Source organism: Salmo salar, chromosome ssa18 (assembly GCF_905237065.1).
Source record: "Salmo salar chromosome ssa18, Ssal_v3.1, whole genome shotgun sequence".
Classification (NCBI taxonomy): Eukaryota; Metazoa; Chordata; class Actinopteri; order Salmoniformes; family Salmonidae; genus Salmo; species Salmo salar.
This window is the reverse complement of record NC_059459.1, coordinates 75,673,629-75,684,980: the sequence shown is the minus strand read 5'-3', so window position 1 is coordinate 75,684,980 and position 11,352 is coordinate 75,673,629. Positions and strand designations below refer to the sequence as shown.

General features: G+C 46.9%; 1 protein-coding gene across 2 annotated transcripts in view; it reads left to right on the top strand.

Moving 5' to 3' along the window:
• Positions 1 to 2,155: 2,155 nt before the first annotated feature.
• LOC106577881 (rho GTPase-activating protein 6) overlaps positions 2,156 to 11,352 on the top strand; it is a 128,105-nt gene continuing 118,908 nt past the window's right edge. For both annotated transcript variants that reach the window (XM_045701570.1, XM_045701569.1), the window contains exon 1: positions 2,156 to 2,653. In XM_045701570.1, coding sequence (XP_045557526.1) covers positions 2,630 to 2,653 — 24 coding nt within the window. In that variant the 5' untranslated portion in view covers positions 2,156 to 2,629. The remainder of the gene's footprint in view (positions 2,654 to 11,352) is intronic.

Genomic DNA, 11,352 nt, shown 5'->3' with positions numbered 1-11,352 from the left:
GCCCTGTTCTGCCAGAGTGGCCGGACTGCCCTGTTCTGCCAGAGTGGCCGGACTGCCCTGTTCTGCCAGAGTGGCCGGACTGCCCTGTTCTGCCAGAGTGGCCGGACTGCCCTGTTCTGCCAGAGTGGCCGGACTGCCCTGTTCTGCCAGAGGTGCCCGCCAGCCCTGATCTGCCAGGGTGCCCGGCCTGTCAGGATCAGCCCGAGTGGTCCTCCTGCCCTCCGGTCCAGCCCGAGTGGTCCTCCTGCCCTCCAGTCCAGCCCGAGTGGTCCGCATGCCTTCCGGCCCAGCCCGAGTGGCCCGCATGCCTTCCGGCCCAGCCCGAGTGGCCCGCATGCCTTCCGGCCCAGCCCGAGTGGCCCGCATGCCTTCCGGCCCAGCCCGAGTGGCCCGCATGCCTTCCGGCCCAGCCCGAGTGGCCCGCATGCCTTCCGGCCCAGCCCGAGTGGCCCGCATACCTTCCGGCCCAGCCCGAGTGGCCCGCATGCCTTCCGACCCAGCCCGAGTGGTCCGTCTGCCAGGGGCAGCCCGAGTGGCCCGTCTGCCCGGCGCAGCGATCGGCGCCAACAGAGTGGGCGACGCCGAAGGTGGAGCGAGGTCCACGTCCTGCACCTGAGCCACCTCCAGGATAGGTGGGTTGGGGAGGGAGGGTGTAGCACAGTGCCGTCGGTGACGGCAGCCACCCTCCCTTCCCTCCCTTATTGTTTAGGTGTTCCTTTTTGTTGGGGATTTTTTTTTTGTGTGCGTTTTCCTTTTTTTAGGTGCATCCCGGGGTCTGCACCTTGAGGGGGGGGGGTACTGTCACGTCCTGACCAGTAGAGGGTGTAGTTGGGTCAGGACGTGGCATGTTTGTGTTGGTTAAATGTTGGGTGGATGATTGGGACTTCCAATTGAAGGCAGGTGTGTTGAGTTGCCTTTGATTGGAAGTCCTATATAGGTGTGTGTGTTTTTCTTTGGGGTTGTGGGTGGTTGTTTTTTGCACTGCGTTTCTAGCCTGCAGAACTGTAGCTGTTGTTACTTTGTTTGAATTGTTAAGTGGATGCTTTACTCCTTTATTTTAATTAAAGATGAGTATTCACGTACCTGCTGCGCCTTGGTCCATTTCTACAGAAGACAACCGTTACATCAGTACATTGTTTTCAGTGAGGAAATGTACCAGTCTGCTGTTAATGATAATGCAGAGGATTTTCCCAAGGTTGCTGTTGGCGCATATCCCTCGGTAGTTATTGGGGTCGAATTTGTCTCCACTTTTGTGGATTGGGGTGATCAGTCCTTGGTTCCAAATATTGGGGAAGATGCCAGAGCTAAGGATGATGTTAAAGAGTTTAAGTAAAGCCAGTTGGAATTTGTGGTCTGTATATTTTATCATTTCATTTTGGATGCCATCAACACCACAGGCCTTTTTGGGTTGGAGGGTTTGTATTTTGTCCTGTAGTTCATTCAATGTAATTGGAGAATCCAGTGGGTTCTGGTAGTCTTTAATTGCTGATTCTAAGATTTGTAATTGATCATGTATATCTTGTTGCTGTTTGTTCTTTGTTCTTTGTTATGGTGCCAAAAAGATTGGAGAAGTGGTTTACCCATACATCTCTGTTTTGGAAAGATAACTCTTCGTGTTGTTGTTTGTTTAGAGTTTTCACATTGTCCCAGAAGTGGTTAGAGTCTATAGATTCTTCAATTACGTTGAGCTGATTTCTGACGTGCTGTTCCTTCTTTTTCCGTATTGTATTTCTGTATTGTTTTAGTGATTCACCATAGTGAAGGTGTAGATTCAGGTTTTCTGGGTCTATGTTTTTGGTTGGACAGGTTTCTCCATTTCTTTCTTAGCTTTTTTGTTCTTCATTAAACCATTTGTCATTGTTGTTAATTTTCTTCAGTTTTCTGATTGACATTTTTAGATTTGATTGGGAAGCTGAGAGGTCAAATATATTGTTTAGATTTTCTACTGCCAAGTTTACACCTTCACTATTATAGTGAAATGTTTTGTCCAGGAAGTTGTCTAAAAGGGATTGAATTTGTTGTTGCCTAACTGTCTCTCTCTCTCTCTCTCTCTCTCTCTCTCTCTCTCCACGCTTCCTGTTTCTTAACGCACAGAGTGCACCGCGCGTTATCTGTCACATAACACACACTTTTTCTCTCTCACAATACACATGCGGTGGCTGCAACAGCAGGAAGCACTGAGCTCTATCATCAGACAGTGGAAACACAACAACAACATGCAGGGCTGAAGCTGTTCGTTCACTGAAGGACAACTGTACTGACCAATAGTTGTTGTTTTTACAGATGAGAAGGAGAGAGAAGAAACTTACTCTCTGAGACCTGAAAGGAAAGGAGAAGAGGATATAGTAAAAGAGAGATACTTTACTGCTTTCTCTGAGACCTGAGGAGAAGAGAGGAGAGGATATAGTAAAAGAGAGATACTTTACTCCTTTCTCTGAGACCTGAGGATAGGAGAAGAGAAAGAGGAGGTGAGGATACAGTAAAAGAGAGTTACTTTACTCCTCTCTCTGAGCCCTGAGGAGAAGAGAGGAGAGGAGAAAAGAAGAGACTGTATTTTTCTGTTATGATTTTAGTCTCTGATGGAGGATGTTCTTCAGTGATGCAGATGTAACAGCCTGTGAGGCAGAACATGCAGTTCTACTACGTGTACGTGGTAAGTCTGTGTGTGTGTGTGTGTGTGTGTGTGTGTGTCTAAACTAGCACACTACTTAGAATTAAGCAATGTAATGTTAGGTATGAGCAGTAGTGTGTTGGGTATAAACAGTAGTGTGCCGGGTATAAACAGTAGTGTTCTGGGTATAAACAGTAGTGTGTTGGGTATAAACAGTAGTGTGTTGGGTATAAACAGTAGTGTGTTGGGTATAAACAGTAGTGTGCTGGGTATAAACAGTAGTGTTCTGGGTATAAACAGTAGTGTGTTGGGTATAAACAGTAGTGTGCTGGGTATAAACAGTAGTGTGCTGGGTATAAACAGTAGTGTGCTGGGTATAAACAGTAGTGTGCTGGGTATAAACAGTAGTGTGCTGGGTATAAACAGTAGTGTTCTGGGTATAAACAGTAGTGTGCTGGGTATAAACAGTAGTGTTCTGGGTATAAACAGTAGTGTGCTGGGTATAAACAGTAGTGTGTTGGGTATAAACAGTAGTGTGCTGGGTATAAACAGTAGTGTGCTGGGTATAAACAGTAGTGTGCTGGGTATAAACAGTAGTGTGCTGGGTATAAACAGTAGTGTGCTGGGTATAAACAGTAGTGTGTTGGGTATAAACAGTAGTGTGCTGGGTATAAACAGTAGTGTGTTGGGTATAAACAGTAGTGTGCTGGGTATAAACAGTAGTGTGCTGGGTATAAACAGTAGTGTGTTGGGTATAAGCAGTAGTGTGCTGGGTATAAACAGTAGTGTGCTGGGTATAAACAGTAGTGTGCTGGGTATGAACAGTAGTGTTCTGGGTATGAACAGTAGTGTGCTGGGTATAAACAGTAGTGTGCTGGGTATAAACAGTAGTGTGCTGGGTATAAACAGTAGTGTGTTGGGTATAAACAGTAGTGTGCTGGGTATAAACAGTAGTGTGCTGGGTATAAACAGTAGTGTGCTGGGTATAAACAGTAGTGTGCTGGGTATAAACAGTAGTGTGCTGGGTATAAACAGTAGTGTGTTGGGTATAAACAGTAGTGTGCTGGGTATAAACAGTAGTGTGCTGGGTATAAACAGTAGTGTGCTGGGTATAAACAGTAGTGTGCTGGGTATAAACAGTAGTGTGCTGGGTATAAACAGTAGTGTGTTGGGTATAAACAGTAGCCTATTTGTGATTCCACATCAACTACTCATAGTATGTTCTGCCAGGAGTTAGCTGCTGTCCTTCTTCACGTTATCATGATCACAGTTCATATTGTCTTTACGGCATCTTACTACCAGTGGAGGCTGCAGAGGGGAGGATGGCTCATAATAATGGCTGGAATGGAGCTTCTCATTCATTAAAACGCAATAAACCTCAGTGGCAGTTTCGTCAACCTTTGGAACAATATTAAATGGCTGGCAACTGTGAATGAACTTCTTACCAAAGTATGTCTTGTATTTTACATCTGCAGAGCTGCTCGCCTTTTTAATATTGCAAGGAGAACCTGCTTCTATTCATGATAATTCATTTGATATATAAAGCACATTTCAGGCTCCAAGGCACAACACAACATGATAAAAAAGTACAACAAATCACAGCAGTCACAGTATTAAAAACTGGCCGTACACAGATGCAAAGCACATTGTTTTACAATGTGTTTTTATTAGTATGATTTCATTACAAGGAGAAGTGTTTTTTAATGATTATTTAAGATTATTACACTTTAAAGGATAAACAGTAGTTTCTGTTTCACCCCCTGGAGTCAATGTCTTATTAGCATAATAAAGGGGTTTTCAACTTCCCTCTGGGAGTATCAATGATATGAAATCTCTCCTCATAAAAGGATTTATGGTTCATTGAAGTGAATGACCGACCGCATGCTGCCGCTTGTAGTGGAGAGGGGATGAAACGATGGCCCTTACATTGCTACATGTAGATCAGGACATGTGGAGCCCCTCTTGATTACTTTCTCCAGGAGTTGATGTGTGTTTGTCTAAACCTCCACCCTCCACCCTCCACCCTCCACCACTGACAATCTAACCCTCCACCCACCACCCTCCACCACTGACAATCTCACCCTCCACCCTCCACCCTCCACAATCTAACCCACCACCCTCCACCACTGACAATCTAACCCTCCACCCCTGACAATCTAACCCTCCACCCTCCACCACTGACAATCTAACCCTCCACCCTCCACCACTGACAATCTAACCCTCCACCCTCCACCACTGACAATCTAACCCTCCACCACTGACAATCTAACCCTCCACCCACCACCCTCCACCACTGACAATCTCACCCTCCACCTTCCACCCTCCACAATCTAACCCTCTACCCACCACCCTCCACCACTGACAATCTAACCCTCCACCCCTGACAATCTAACCCTCCACCCTCCACCACTGACAATCTAACCCTCCACCCTCCACCACTGACAATCTAACCCTCCACCACTGACAATCTAACCCTCCACCCACCATCCTCCACCACTGACAATCTAACCCTCCACCACTGACAATCTAACCCTCCACCCTCCACAATCTAACCCTCCACCCTCCACCACTGACAATCTAACCCTCCACCCACCACCCTCCACCACTGACAATCTAACCCTCCACCCACCACCCTCCACCCCTGACAATCTAACCCTCCACCCTCCACCACTGACAATCTAACCCTCCACCACTGACAATCTAACCCTCCACCCACCACCCTCCACCACTGACAATCTAACCCTCCACCCACCACCCTCCACCCCTGACAATCTAACCCTCCACCCTCCACCCTCCACCCTCCATCCTCCACCACTGACAATCTAACCCTCCACCCTCCACCACTGACAATCTAACCCTCCACCACTGACAATCTAACCCTCCACCCACCACCCTCCACCACTGACAATCTAACCCTCCACCCACCACCCTCCACCCCTGACAATCTAACCCTCCACCCTCCACCCTCCACCATCCATCCTCCACCACTGACAATCTAACCCTCCACCACTGACAATCTAACCCTCCACCACTGACAATCTAACCCTCCACCACTGACAATCTAACCCTCCACCCACCACCCTCCACCACTGACAATCTAACCCTCCACCCTCCACCACTGACAATCTAACCCTCCACCCACCACCCTCCACCCTCCATCCTCCACCACTGACAATCTAACCCTCCACCCACCACCCTCCACCCCTGACAATCTAACCCTCCACCCTCCACCCCTGACAATCTAACCCTCCACCCTCCACCCCTGACAATCTAACCCTCCACCCACCACCCACCACCACTGACGATCTAACCCTCCACCCTCCACCCCTGACAATCTAACCCTCCACCCTCCACCCTCCACCCCTGACAATCTAACCCTCCACCCTCCACCACTGACAATCTAACCCTCCACCCTCCACCCTCCACCCCTGACAATCTAACCCTCCACCCACCACCCTCCACAATCTAACCCTCCACCCACCACCCTCCACCACTGACGATCTAACCCTCCACCCTCCACCATCCATCCTCCACCACTGACAATCTAACCCTCCACCCTCCACCATCCATCCTCCACCACTGACAATCTAACCCTCCACCACTGACAATCTAACCCTCCACCCACCACCCTCCACCACTGACGATCTAACCCTCCACCCTCCACCACTGACAATCTAACCCTCCACCCTCCACCCTCCACCCCTGACAATCTAACCCTCCACTCTCCACCCTCCACCACTGACAATCTAACCCTCCACCCTCCACCCCTGACAATCTAACCCTCCACCCACCACCCTCTACAATCTAACCCTCCACCCACCACCCTCCACCACTGACGATCTAACCCTCCACCCTCCACCCTCCACCATCCATCCTCCACCACTGACAATCTAACCCTCCACCCTCCACCATCCATCCTCCACCACTGACAATCTAACCCTCCACCACTGACAATCTAACCCTCCACCCACCACCCTCCACCACTGACGATCTAACCCTCCACCCTCCACCCTCCACCCCTGACAATCTAACCCTCCACCCTCCACCCCTGACAATCTAACCCTCCACCCTCCACCATCCATCCTCCACCACTGACAATCTAACCCTCCACCACTGACAATCTAACCCTCCACCCACCACCCTCCACCACTGACAATCTAACCCTCCACCCTCCACCCCTGACAATCTAACTCTCCACCCTCCACCACTGACAATCTAACCCTCCACCCTCCACCCCTGACAATCTAACCCTCCACCCACCACCCTCCACAATCTAACCCTCCACCCACCACCCTCCACCACTGACGATCTAACCCTCCACCCTCCACCCTCCACCATCCATCCTCCACCACTGACAATCTAACCCTCCACCACTGATGATCTACAGAGCAAAAACAACAACAAATATGTCACTGTCCGGATACTTTTGGAGCTCACTTTATATAGACCAGGTGCACAACAAACATCGTACTGCCCTGTCACTTCTGATTCTTCTTATACACTGTTCTCTCAGCGGCTTGCTGGCCTGTTGCTATTTACAATCAGTTGTTTCCCAATTATGTTACATAACAGCCTCTCTCACTATGTAATACCCATGTAACACTAGTTAACCTCGACAACCTATTACGCCTAGAATTATACTGAGAAAAAATAGAAAGGCAACATGTAAAGTGCCGGTCCCATGTTTCATGAGCTGAAATAAAAGATCCCAGGGAGGTTCCGTTCATACAGCGTCATAACCGACTTCAGTGAGAAAATCCCATCATGCTTGTAGCCAATGCAGGTTTTAAATGCAATGTTACCACGGTCGCGGAGATCACATTCAGGGTGCAGATGTCGGCTCAACTATAAATGACCTCTAAAGATCACATCCGCATTTCTGGAAACAATGCCACTGTTCTAGCTAGCACCTTTGATATTATCTTGGTTTTGTTGAGGAGGAGAGGATCATCCAGCAGAATGGTAATAATAAAAATAGCTGTTCTATCGCACGTGCAAATATGTCAGAGGGAGAAAACAACTGTTTGTTTACAGTAACTTTTTTGTTGTTGTAATATCCCAAACGGACGTGGCAGTTTCACAATTAAGGATTCCAGCTTTAAACGTCAAGCGCGCTATAATGCAGCTCTAGTGAGGATCCAAATAAATCCCAGCCTTCTGTATTGACTGCTCTCTTACTGCTATATTTATGCTTTTAAAAAGAAAATTCTTACTATTTTACCGTAATTACACTATTGGTAGAGCATGAGGCAGAGTCCAACAGAGTCATCTCCCTAAATACTTTCTATAACGGTAATGATTGTAAATGTAGTTTTTCCTGTAATCCACTAGAGGTAGAGAGAGGAGTGGATGTGAGGGAGGGATGGAGAGAGAGAGAGAGGAGGGAAAGTGGGGGTGGGAAGGAAAGAGGGAGAGAGAAAGAGAGGTAGAGAGTAGTGGATGTGGGGGAGGGATGACGAGAGAGAGAGGGAGAGGGTGGGATGGAAAGAGAGAGAGGGAGAGAGGAGGGAAAGTGGGGAGGGATGAGAGAGACAGAGATGGAGGGATCTCTCAAGAGTTAGAGAGAGAGGAGAGAAGTGGAGGAGGTATGGAGAGAGGCAGAGACAGAGAGATGGAGGAGAGAGGAGTCTAGGTCTGAATGGGAAAAAATGGGTCTCGCCCTGTTAAAAAGTTGAGGTTGAAAATATCTCAGCTAATGAGGATAAATCAACTATCCACTCCTATTACGACTCTACGGGACTAGACAACTCTTCTTGATTCAGCGCCAACACACACATACAGAGAGGACCCAGAGTGTTACTGTTCCTCTATGGAAAGCGCACTGGGTACATATCTCATATGTGTTTGCTTTACTCACCGTCCATCAAATGTATCTATGGAGGAGACAGTAGGGACTCTGGAGACTGAGGTTTTTCTGTAGGAACTTTTAGAGTTTGTCCCAGGACACACACACACACACACACACACACACACACACACACACACACACACACACACACACACACAGCATCACAGCGGCCTGCAGTACTGTATGTTCTTCCAGTTTCTCTCTGGGTGATGATTCTCTCTTCCTTCTGAACACTAAGTTCCTGTGTGTGTGTGTGTGTGTGTGTGTGTGTGTGTGTGTGTGTGTGTGTGTGTGTGTGTGTGTCTGACTCTCTGTGTGTGTGTGTGTGTCTGACTCTCTGTGTGTGTGAGTGTCTGTCTCTCTGTGTGTGTGTGTCTCTCTGTGTGTGTGTGTGTGTCTCTTTGTATGTGTGTCTTTTTGTGTCTGTCTCTCTGTGTATGTGTGTGTCTCTTTGTGTGTGTGTCTGTGTGTCTGTCTCTCTGTGTGTGTGTGTGTGTCTCTTTGTGTGTGTGTCTTTGTGTGTCTGTCTCTCTGTGTGTGTGTGTCTTTGTGTGTGTGTGTGTGTCTTTGTGTGTGAGTGCAGTACTTGCACCACGGTCTGTGTTTGTGTGTGTCCCAGTGTCGTTGTATTGTGCAAATTGTTCAGGAACAGATATGAGTCACTGAAGGGAGATCAGGTATCGTACTGGGAGTGAGATAAAGACCTAGCTGTTGAACATGATGACAAATCAACATCTTAAATGCAAAAAGAGATCATGAAGGAAAGGATCATGAAGGAAAGGATCATGAAGGAAAGGATCATGAAGGAAAGGATCATGAAGGAAAGGAGCATGAAGGAAAGGAGCATGAAGGAAAGGAGCATGAAGGAAAGGAGCATGAAGGAAAGGAGCATGAAGGAAAGGAGCATGAAGGAAAGGAGCATGAAGGAAAGGTGCATGAAGGAAAGGTGCATGAAGGAAAGGAGCATGAAGGAAAGGAGCATGAAGGAAAGGAGCATGAAGGAAAGGAGCATGAAGGAAAGGAGCATGAAGGAAAGGAGCATGAAGGAAAGGAGCATGAAGGAAAGGAGCATGAAGGAAAGGAGCATGAAGGAAAGGAGCATGAAGGAAAGGAGCATGAAGGAAAGGAGCATGAAGGAAAGGAGCATGAAGGAAAGGAGCATGAAGGAAAGGAGCATGAAGGAAAGGAGCATGAAGGAAAGGAACATGAAGGAAAGGAGCATGAAGGAAAGGAGCATGAAGGAAAGGAGCATGAAGGAAAGGAGCATGAAGGAAAGGAGCATGAAGGAAAGGAGCATGAAGGAAAGGAGACAATACAAAACACCAACGTTTCGGCATCAAGCCATCAAATCAAATCAAATCAAATTGTTTTAGTGACATGCGCTGAATACAACAGGTGTAGACCTTACAGTGAAATGCTTATTTACGAGCCCCTAAAAATGGATAAGAATAAGAAATAAAAGTAACAAGTAATTAAAGAGCAGCAGTAAAATAACAATAGCGAGAGTATATACAGGGGGTACCGGTACAGAGTCAATGTGCGAGGGCACCGGTTAGTTGAGGTAATATGTACAGTACATGTACAGTTGAAGTCGGAAGTTTACATACACCATTGACAAATACATTTAAACTAAGTTTGTCACAATTCCTGACATTTAATCCTAGTAAAAATTCCCTGTCTTAGGTCAGTTAGGATCACCACTTTATTTTAAGAATGTGAAATGTCAGCATAATAGTAGAGATAATTATTTATTTCAGCTTTTATTTCTTTCATCACATTCCCAGTGGGTCAGAAGTTTACATACACTCAATTAGTATTTGGTAGCATTGCCTTTAAATTGTTTAACTTGGGTCAAATGTTTCGGGTAGCCTTCCACAAGCTTCCCACAATAAGTTGGGTGAATTTTGGTCCATTCCTCCAGACAGAGCTGGTGTAACTGAGTCAGGTTTGTAGGCCTCCTTGCTCGCACACACTTTTTCAGTTCTGCCCACAAATTGTTCTATAGGATTGAGGTCAGGGCTTTGTGATGGCCACTCCAATACCTTGACATTGTTGTCCTTAAGCCATTTTGCCACAACTTTGGAAGTATGCTTGGGGTCATTGTCCATTTGGAAGACCCATTTGCGACCAAGCTTTAACTTCCTGACTTATGTCTTGAGATGTTGCATTAATATATCCACATAATTTTCAGTCCTCATGATGCCATCTATTTTGTGAAGTGCACCAGTCCCTCCTGCAGCAAAGCACCCCCACAACATGATGCTGCCACCCCCGTGCTTCACCGTTTGGATGATGTTCTTCAGCTTGCAAGCCTCCCTCTTTTTCCTCCAAACATAACATTTTTACATTTTACATTTTAGTCATTTTAGCAGACGCTCTTATCCAGAGCGACTTACAGTAGTGAATGCATACCTTTCATACATTTTCTTTCTCTCACGATAACAATGGTGATTATGGCCAAACAGTTCTATTTTTGTTTCATCAGATCAGAGGACATTTCTCCAAAAAGTACAATCTTTGTCCCCATGTGCAGTTGCAAACCATAGTCTGGCTTTTTTATGGCGGTTTTGGAGCAGTGGTTTCTTTCTTGCTGATCGGCCTTTCAGGTTAAGTCGATATAGGTCTCGTTTTACTGTGGATATAGATAATTTTGTACCTGTTCCTCCAGCATCTTCACAAGGTCCTTTGCTGTTGTTCTGGGATTGATTTGCACTTTTCGCACCAAAGTACGTTCATATCTAGGAGACAGAACGCATCTCCTTCCTGAGCAGTATGATGGCTGCGTGGTCCCATGGTGTTTATACTTGCGTACTATTGTTTGTACAGATGAACGTGGTACCTTCAGGTGTTTGGCAATTGCTCCCAAGGATGAACCAGACTTGTGGAGGTCTAC